We start from the raw sequence: 11,233 nt of genomic DNA, 5'->3' as shown, positions 1-11,233 counted from the left end.
TTTTTTTTATTTTATTTTATTTTATTTTTTGTTTTATCGATTGCCATTTATTGAGTCTCTTTTTAAATTCAGGTGTTACTTTATCTCCATATCTATCGTGTGTCTCTCCATTAACCCAGGCTCTTGAGATGCCGCTATTATATTACTAAAAGCTGAAGCGTAGCATTTAATGTTGCTACGCACCAGTTAAGCCATGCCAGCGCCATGTCATCATTTATTTATTTTATTTTATTTTATTTTATTTTTTGTTTTATCGATTGCCATTTATTGAGTCTCTTTTTAAATTCAGGTGTTACTTTATCTCCATATCTATCGTGTGTCTCTCCATTAACCCAGGCTCTTGAGATGCCGCTATTATATTACTAAAAGCTGAAGCGTAGCATTTAATGTTGCTACGCACCAGTTAAGCCATGCCAGCGCCATGTCATCATTTATTTATTTTATTTTATTTTATTTTATTTTTTGTTTTATCGATTGCCATTTATTGAGTCTCTTTTTAAATTCAGGTGTTACTTTATCTCCATATCTATCGTGTGTCTCTCCATTAACCCAGGCTCTTGAGATGCCGCTATTATATGGAATTCTTATAGTCACTGATACTTTATCTCCAAATCTATCGTGTGTCTTTCCATTAACCTAGACTCTTGAGATGCCGCTACTATATGAAATTTTTATAGTCACCGATAGATTGCAACCTCCTCACCTCCTCACCTCTCATTTTTTTTCTATAAATTTTCAATTGTTCTCTATTTACAAATTGATCAGTATGACCTTCAATGCGATAGTTTCTTGAGTGTTTTTTCCGTTCTTTTGGTCATGGCTCAAGTTCATCTACCAAAACCCAATCAAGTGAGCGAAGGAGATAGATAATGACTCTAAGCTTGCAAACGAAACTAAAGCAGATGAGAGGTGAACATTGGTAGCCCAGGTCCAAAGGGTATAAATTGAATATGAGTTCTGCTATTTGTATGAATCTTATTCTTTTGTTTTTCTTTTTTTATTCCCATCTCATTATTAGGAAAAAAAACGTAGCTCTATTTTGAGATTTCATTATGAATGAGATTGAGTTTTCATGGTCTTAAAACTATTAAAATATATATATATATATATTTAAAAAAAAAATTATTTGAGTTGGGTATTTGATCATGTTTGTTATAAATTGTTTTATGGTTGCCATTCTCTAGACTATAGGAATGTTACTCTCAATATGTTTGTTCAATGTGATGTTTTTATTTCAAATAATTTTTTTTTTAAATATATATATATATATATTTTAATAGTTTTAAGACCATGAAAACTCAATCTCATTCATAATGAAATCTCAAAATAGAGCTACGTTTTTTTTCCTAATAATGAGATGGGAATAAAAAAAGAAAAACAAAAGAATAAGATTCATACAAATAGCAGAACTCATATTCAATTTATACCCTTTGGACCTGGGCTACCAATGTTCACCTCTCATCTGCTTTAGTTTCGTTTGCAAGCTTAGAGTCATTATCTATCTCCTTCGCTCACTTGATTGGGTTTTGGTAGATGAACTTGAGCCATGACCAAAAGAACGGAAAAAACACTCAAGAAACTATCGCATTGAAGGTCATACTGATCAATTTGTAAATAGAGAACAATTGAAAATTTATAGAAAAAAAATGAGAGGTGAGGAGGTGAGGAGGTTGCAATCTATCGGTGACTATAAAAATTTCATATAGTAGCGGCATCTCAAGAGTCTAGGTTAATGGAAAGACACACGATAGATTTGGAGATAAAGTATCAGTGACTATAAGAATTCCATATAATAGCGGCATCTCAAGAGCCTGGGTTAATGGAGAGACACACGATAGATATGGAGATAAAGTAACACCTGAATTTAAAAAGAGACTCAATAAATGGCAATCGATAAAACAAAAAATAAAATAAAATAAAATAAAATAAATAAATGATGACATGGCGCTGGCATGGCTTAACTGGTGCGTAGCAACATTAAATGCTACGCTTCAGCTTTTAGTAATATAATAGCGGCATCTCAAGAGCCTGGGTTAATGGAGAGACACACGATAGATATGGAGATAAAGTAACACCTGAATTTAAAAAGAGACTCAATAAATGGCAATCGATAAAACAAAAAATAAAATAAAATAAAATAAAAAAATAAATGATGACATGGCGCTGACATGGCTTAACTGGAGTGTAGCAACATTAAATGCTACGCTTCAGCTTTTAGTAATATATAGACTAGATGATGTCCCGCGCGATGCGCGGATAATTTATAAATTTATTTTGAAATAATTTCTAACTAATTTTTATGATCCATAAAAAAAAAAAATAATAATAATAAAATTTAATCTTGTGGTATAATATTTACATAATTAGCATCAATTATATTATATATTAAAAAAGCATTGTGTGAGTGAATTCACAATAATTTAAATATTTCGATTAAGTTACCTGCACAATTATTATTTTCACATCCTTTGAAAGAGAGCGAGCATATAATTGGTTTGGTTTGTGAGTATTAACCTAACTCCCATCTAGCAATGAATGGTTTGAGAAATAGATATCAAAACTATATATTTCATCAACATGGGGCAAAAATTCCCTTAAATTGCCAAGTCATTATAAAGTACATTCCTCCAAGTAATTCTTGAATCTTTTTAGCTAATCAATCAATATATATATAAAACTCATTGTGTGAGGGTCTAAGCTTTCGCCAAGTGGCTCCTCCTATGAAGTTTCTCTACAATCATCCAACTCTCTCATTAATTGACTGAGTTTACACCACAACTCTCTCTCTTCTTCATGTCTTTTAGTATACCAAATGTTTATTTATTTATTTATTTATTTTTATTTTTTATAAAATAAAAAGGGATACTAATAACTAATGAGATCGAGATAGATAATCTTCTAGCATTTCTGTTGCCTAAATTACACAAATCCATATCTTTTATTTACTATAATCATTATTATTTTATTTTATTCTATGGGAATCCTTAATATTTTATGGTGATGAATTTACATACAAACATCTCATAAACAAAGTCTCCCTCCTCTGTTAGTCTTTTTTTTTTTTTTTTTTTTTTTTAAACAAAGTCTCCCTCCTCTTTTAGTCTTTTTTTTTTTTTTTTTTTTTTGGTACGGCAAGTTTTCATGTTAGTTATATAAAAAGTTTCTGCCTTTGTGATTGTGTAGATACATTAATCACAGCTTGCCTCCAAAATAATGTTTTGGTTTTTGCCTTTTTGTTTTCACATTATGTACATTATCAATACTCTGCTATAATGATTAACGTAGGATTTTCTAAACCTTTGACTCCCCAACCTCTCTCTCGCGCTTTGCCTTCCCCTCTCAACTTTGACTATATGCCTCCATTCTCTTTCTTTCTCTCTTAAAAAAATTTCTCTCTCTTCAAAAAAAAAAACTTTAATAGTTAAATTTCCTAAACTAATGCTACTCTCAAATTTTGCTTCCATACTCACAATTTTGTTTCCAACTTTAATAGAAACCTATTGCTCTTGTTACAACAAAGACACACCAAATTATGCCCAACACATAATTTCCCAATCATTGTATCACCATGGAATAGAGTCGAGAAGGAAGATAATTTTCTTTTAACCACAACCATCTTTATAAAGAAAATGAAAGGGGTGATATCTCACCATTGTTCAACTTATTAATAGTAGTATAAGGATTCATTTATAATGAGTTTTCAGCACCCCTGAAGCTTCTAATATACATTATCTATGGCCAAATGCACCAAGAAATACATCCTTTGGCACCAAGACCAAGTCTTCTACTTGGAACTCTCATTATGTATTTCTCAAGAATTTACTGAATACATACCAAGACCTAATACTCTGAAAATGTCCTACACATAAGGGACATTTTTGCCACCATGAATTTTCAATCCAAATGTTGCAAATATGTCATTAGTTATTGAAAAATTGCTTTTTTAGTAATCAAACACCATAGTTAAGGCCTAAAAGAAAATTTTAAAAAGGAGACTATGAATTTCATCCATAGATCAACTTTATTAAAATCATGATCCAAGTTGGAGAACTAATAAATTTGAAAAGAATTTCATATAGTCAAGAGAAGTAGCATTAGTGACAAAATTTGGTAGTAATTTTTTCAAACATATTCAAAGAATGTCATATGCTAAGTTGCAATTTCAAATTTGAATTGATTCAAAGTCTAGAACTAAAATAATTATAAAAAATAAATAAATAAATAAAGAATCAGTAGTTGCACTAATTTTTTAGGCTGCTTGACTAAACTTAAGAGGATAAAAAACACGAACGTAGTAACCTTCAGTGGATAGGCATGCCAACCCTCCCATCTTGAGCAACAGTTGATGCACAACTGAGATAGGTGCAACTACAAACAATACAATTATTGGAAATTTGTTAAGTCTTTGGGGACCATGATCCAACCAAAATTAAAAAAAAAATAAAAAATAAAATAAAAAAAAAAGTTGAAAGATTGGAAGGATAAGAACTAATATTAACAATTTTCAAGTTTATAGAATCTTTACAGAGCGTAAGTATTAACAACCAAATTGATAATATGCATCTGGCAAGCTGTAATTAATATACCTAGAATAGATCCATCAAATATATATATATATATATATACACATACCTAGAACAGGAAATTACTAAAATTTCTAAGGAAACCATAAAACACATGAAAATTTTGAGTAGGGAAGACATGAAGTGGAGTATATACATCATGAATAACAAAGTTAATTTTGGACTTTGCAAATGTTAAGCCCTGGATGGGAATGTTACTTGTATCTAGTATCTACACGCAAAATCTTGTGGCTTCTTCAACACCCAAAAAAAGTCGTGAACACATATACCTTTGCACATGTTGAATTGCACACACTACCTCAAGAGTCTTAAATGTCTAGTTGTGTCCCTACACTTATTTACGTGACTAATGTTACCTGGACCCAAGATCACTACCAATTACTTGGAGCCTTGGACAACTACTCACACCAAAAGAACTTAACTCAAGCCTTTACATTCTTCTTGATACTTTCAAGTATTTGTTCCTCAGTTTTTATATTTCATGAGCAGATTGTGTTTTTGGCTTCAATCCTAAATCTATGGGATCCATTTCTATTTACATAAATTTGGATATTGATGGATATGGATTAACAAATTAACAGAATTTTTTTAAAAAGAATTTAACTACACCGCGCAAAAAGAAAAATTATAAAATAAAAAACTCATAAGTAGGTTATTTTTTTACCTTGACAGGTCGACTGTTTGGCTTGAGGTTGATCTTTTAGGTCGGTCCTCAATTGCTGGAATCATCATTCAGAATGTTAAAAGACCACATAGAAACTCAAAGTTCAAATTCCATTTAGTCTTGGCAAAAAAAATTTCTGAAAAAATCTTTGAAGTGCTACTTTCTATGGAAACAAAAGGGACATTATATTTTTAAGAGAAACAGAGTTAGAGAGATTTACGGACCTGGTGAAATCGATGCCAAGCATAGAGAACATCTCGGTCATGTATTTGAGGCACTTTGAAGTCATTGCTTTAAAATTGAGATTGAAACAGGAAAAGTGAAAGGTCGAACTCAGAGTAAGTAGAGGTAGAAAGTGATGAGTTGGTGTTATTAAGGAGAACGTTTGGGTTTTGTAAGGAGCATGAAGAGGAGAGGGTTGTGTTATAAGAGAGAGCTTCAAAGCCACTATGTTAATTGTACCTGGCTTTAATTTTAGTTATTATTACTTGTTAGAGTTAGGTTGGGGTTGAAAATGGGCTTGGGCTTGCTATGAACTCTGATTTTGGACAAAACCTTTTGTTAATTTTAAATGCCAGCCTATGTTTTTGCAAAACTATTCTATTAGAGCGCCATATGGCAGAATCTCATGCACTCTCACACGAGCTCTCTGCTTTTATATATATATATTGATGTTGATTTAATGATAAAAATCTAAAAATGTACCAGACTATCATATCATTAAAAATTTTAAATGACTTCTATAAACAATTAAATCTTAATCATGAAAATAGACGTAATTGAGAGAACTTGAAATATAGAAGATCTTATTCCATTGAAAAATTTTCAAAATGTTTATGATAACCTCACAAGAAAAAAATGTTTCTAATAAATTACTGCTCATAATAGTTATAGACCCTTTTCTTGTTTATGGTGTGTGACTTTTCGTACTTCAAAGTAATGTTGTGAATATTGTTTCCAACTCTATTTTAGTTTGTCTATTGAAACAGAATATTTCGGTATCGATTTATTTTGGCGCACCATTTGAGGGTGTTTTTAGATTATTGCATATATATATATATATATAACTATTATAGAAAACAACAAGTTTAATATATTTTTTATTAAAAAAAAATCTCAAATAAAATGAGCATGTATTACTTTTCTTTTTTAAAATTACTTATGATTTTTTTTTGTAAATAAAATTAAAAATTCCAAACTGAGATTCAATCATGCGTTTTGTCCTTAAAAATGCTTATCCAAATGGGCTCTAACATGTTAGGTAATTCTACCTAAAGAATCTCCAAGAAGGTTCCTAATAACTCCTTTCCCATTTCCCAAACCCACCCATGTGAAAGCCAGTCACCAAGTCAAATTTATTCCCTCGTCTTCTCATCCTCACCTAAACCCCTCATTATTTCTTTCTTTCTCATCTCACTATCTGTGCTCTCTCAAGTTTTCTCATCGTCTTTATATTTTTTCTCTCTCAAAACGCCACTGCATCATCTTGTCTTTCAATATATTTCCACCTCCTCTGTTCATATATACATATACCAAGGAGCTCTTATTCTCATCTTTTTACTTTTTGTTTCCCCTCTAACACGGCCTATGCATCATCTTTTTCTTCATTTTTTTTCACTTCTGCATTCCGGTCAAATCTTTAATTTCGGCCAGTATTAACCAAAATGCTCGGAATGGGTTGAAATTTCATCTGAGGTGGAATAGGGGGGTTATCATTCCGGTTTGCATGCCGGTACAAGATTTTCCAATTAGAACGAAACAGAATCCATAACAATACTTCAAAGGACAAGCCATTATTTTTCTTTCTTTCTTTCTTTCTTCTTCTTCTTCTTCTGGTTTTGGTCCACTGCCTCTTCTTTTTTATTTGTGTCCTTAGAATATTAGCATTGGTGATGCCAAAAATTTAGCAATTTGACACCACAAAAAGTTACTTTATCTATTTTACCATCTCATTTTACAAAATACCCTATATTAATAGTTTTATTTTAACTTTCAACACAATAAAATAATATATCCATAGTGTGAACACAATAAATAATCTGACCTACAGTGTAAACACAATAATATATATATATATATGTTAACATTTGAGCTACAGTGCAAAGCTATCTATACACTATAGCTCAATAGCAAAAAATTAGAGCTTTGGCTCCACCAATGCAGTCCCAATTTTATAGTTTGTGGTGTTAAAAATAGCAATTTAACTTTTTAGTACCATAAATACTAAAGTTCTTCGCTTTCCTCCACTTGTGTTTAGACTTTAGATATTTTCTTTGTTTTGTGTTTGTGAGCCCCACGTAATACTCATTCCTTCTTGAAAATTATATGTTGTACCCGGCATATATACTGGGTCTCTCACACATAGACGGGCCCCATAGTTCCTTCCGGGCTCTTTTGTTTTGTCCACTTGTGTTTAGTTAATTTTTTTTTTCTTTGCTTTGTTTTTGTGAACCTCACGTGACTCATAATAAAAAAGAAACTTTCAGCCTTTTAAACCTCTTTCAATATTCCACGGTCACTAAAATTAGAAAAAGTCTAATACTACAAAATTTTTCATAACTTTTAGCACAATTGTGAGGTGATAGAGTGTGATTGGTGAAGAAAAAAATTGTGGATCCATGTGTGAGTGATAGTTAACCACTCACAATCTGTCACATCAGAGTTATGGCAAAAAAAAATAAAATAATTTGTGATTCTAGAATTACATCTAAAATTAACATCTAGGTTTGTCTTCTTCTTCTTCTTCTTCTTTTTTTCATATTATTACTCTTATTATATTCTATATATAATTGAATTGATACTTGTTGTTGTTTTTGTTATTATTATTGTTAGTCGTTAACCCATGCGATACACAGGAAAATTACTGAAAATGAAATCTAATGAATGCAAAGCAATTATGCAAAATACCATTTAAATTAAAAAAACAAATATTAGTGAATGTCGTTATCCTTAATTGTTTGTGTTACATCTAGAGTTTCATATCTAAGTTACTACAATACTACTTGTAGCAACTGAAGCTCACAATATAAGTATATTATATGAGGCCAAAACTTATATTATCTTCAAGCTCCACTTAACCTTATAGAGTCCCTAACAAAATTTCTTTTGTATTGAATTTGATTTCAAAGGACTTATTCAAAATTATTTGAATTAAGCCTCACAAATTAGAAAGAAAAATAAATAACATTACAACATTGTAGCTGATTAATATACAAATAAACTACCAATTTAACATGATAAATCACAATTAGTAATTTAGAAAGCAAAAATTAACAAAATTAAAGTTGTTAACCATTTAACCTAAAACTTTTCATATTCTAAAGTTGTCAAACACCTATTAACAAATAACTATTGATATAAAATATTCAGTAATTACTTCAATACCGCAAGTTGTTCATGCTGTAAAAAAATTGAGAGAATAACACAGCAAGCATCTTAAACTCTTTCTTGCTCGGATCCTACAAAACAATATATATATATATATATAGTGATGGAGACAGAACATGCCATTAAATAGAAAACTAATTACGATAGCGTTGGAGGCAAAGTGAAAGATTACAAAAACTGAAGAAGCAAGCAGTTTGGGTAGCATACCAGCTAGTTAATTTATATCAAAAGACATAAAAATCTTACAATCAAATAGAATCCATAAATAAATAAATACATGTGATACAATTAGATAAATAAAAGGTTTGTCAAGACAATCAAGTTTGACAATAAAGAAGACGCAGCAGCTATTGATGAGGGTAATCTCTATCTTAAACTTGTGATAATGATGAAGATGCAACAACTACTAATTATGTAGATCTAGCATAATCTTATTTTGATTCAACTACAACAAAAATGATGATAATTACCATAAAAAGATTATATATAAAAAAGAAAAACAGTCTTTTATGATTAGGGCTGTCCACAGAAAACCGGTACCCGACCCACCCGAAAAAACCGTCCGATCCGGCCCGAGTACCGGCCGACCCGACGCCGGCGACGGTCGGCGACGGGTCTCCGCCTCCAGAACCCGTAACTGGCGGGTTGGTTGGCGGGTTTTCCCCTCCAAAATCCGAAAAACCCGAACCGACCGGCGAAAACTCATAATCCGGTGAAAACCCAGATTCCGGCGAGCAAAACCCAGATTCGCGCGAGCAAAACCCAGATTCCGGCGAGCAAAACCCAGATTCCGGCGTTATTTGGTAATTCCGACGAGTTTTGAGATGTTTTTTGGCTAGATCTTGACTAGATCCGGCGAGATTTCGCTAGATCTAGTCGAGTTCTTGGCTAGATCCAGCGAGATTTCGCCAGATCTAGTCGAGATCTTGACTGTTTCCGGCGAAAACTCAAAGGATTTGGCCGATTTTCATCCTTTTCTAGCCGGATTTTCTTTATTTTCCAGATCTCGACTCCGACCGAACCCGACCGCCGCTTGTTGATGTTCCAACCCGTCCGAACCGACTTCTCCGACGGTCGGCGGCGGGTTGAAAGATTGCCCACCCGATCTGATCGGGTCGGTTCCGGGTTGGGCACAAACCCGACCCGGACCGACCCGTGGACAGGCCTATTTATGATATAGCCAAGAGTATAATCAAAGCTAATAGAAGGAATTTTAAATCTATTTCAATGATGAAGGAGGGATTTACTTAAATGAGGAGACCAACAAAAAAGAAGTATCATGTTTTGAGTATAGTATTGAATTTTAAACTCTATAATTCAATTTGCTAACTACTAAAACTCTATCACACGAATACTACTAAAACTCTATCACAAGAATTACACAATATAAACCAATAATATTACTGTCTCAAACATTTAAAAAATAAAAAATAAAAAAATAAAAAAAATAAAAAAAACCAAATCAATTTTAAACATAGAAACAAACAATCATATATTACTACAAATACCCAACCTAAATATATAAAAACTCATATATGACCCACAACACAAAAGAGGTAGTGACAAAATTAAAAAAGAAAAAAAAACAATAATAATAAAGAACAATACTATTAATCTAATCCTTACATTGAACTATTATGCAGGTAGCCACAAGAATAGAGGTTAAGAGCAACTGAGATTTAGAGATACCTCAACTAAATCATCCAGCTTTTCAGTATTAATATAGTGTGAGGAGAGAAAGAGATGAAGGAGTTAAACAACCAAAGTCTGGCGTTAGGAAGTTGAAGGGTTGCTATTTGAGATTGTAAGTGTGGAATATAAAGGTTTGCTTTTTAAAATTGTAACCATGGAATACAAAGGGTTGCCATCTAAAATTGTAACTGTAGAACACAAAGGGTTGGGAATTATTTTCTTTTTATTAGTATTTTTAAATTTAAGAAAACTAATTTTAAATTGTAGGACAAATTCAAGAAAAAGAATGGTAATGACATGGCAGCTGATGTGGCTTAACCTAAGTGTAGCAACATTAAATGCTACGCTTCAGCTTTTAGTAATATATAGATTTTATTAGTATTTTTAAAATTTAAGAAAACTAATTTTAAATTGTAGGACAAATTCAGGAAAAAGAATGGTAATGACATGGCAGCTGATGTGGCTTAACCTAAGCGTAGCAACATTAAATGCTACGCTTCAGCTAAATCATCCAGCTTTTCAGTATTAATATAGTGTGAGGAGAGAAAGAGATGAAGGAGTTAAACAACCAAAGTCTGGCGTTAGGAAGTTGAAGGGTTGCTATTTGAGATTGTAAGTGTGGAATATAAAGGTTTGCTTTTTAAAATTGTAACCATGGAATACAAAGGGTTGCCATCTAAAATTGTAACCGTAGAACACAAAGGGTTGGGAATTATTTTCTTTTTATTAGTATTTTTAAATTTAAGAAAACTAATTTTAAATTGTAGGACAAATTCAGGAAAAAGAATGGTAATGACATGGCAGCTGATGTGGCTTAACCTAAGCGTAGCAACATTAAATGCTTTCAGCTTTTAGTAATATATAGATATAGATTATTATTGTTGTTGTTATTGTTGTTGAACTGATA

General features: G+C 31.8%; 1 protein-coding gene across 1 annotated transcript in view; it reads left to right on the top strand.

Moving 5' to 3' along the window:
* LOC136062705 (uncharacterized) overlaps nucleotides 1–10,310 on the top strand; it is a 22,460-nt gene extending 12,150 nt beyond the window's left edge. Inside the window, exon 3 of the mRNA XM_065762125.1 lies at nucleotides 10,278–10,310. Within this exon, the coding sequence (XP_065618197.1) occupies nucleotides 10,278–10,310 (33 nt within the window). The remainder of the gene's footprint in view (nucleotides 1–10,277) is intronic.
* The last annotated feature ends 923 nt before the right edge of the window (nucleotides 10,311–11,233 follow it).

The sequence above is a fragment of the Quercus suber genome, unplaced genomic scaffold (genome assembly GCF_002906115.3).
Source record: "Quercus suber isolate HL8 unplaced genomic scaffold, Cork oak 2.0 scaffold_19, whole genome shotgun sequence".
Lineage (NCBI taxonomy): Eukaryota > Viridiplantae > Streptophyta > Magnoliopsida > Fagales > Fagaceae > Quercus > Quercus suber.
The sequence above is the reverse complement of the archived record's forward strand: the minus strand, read 5'-3'. Positions and strand labels throughout refer to the sequence as shown.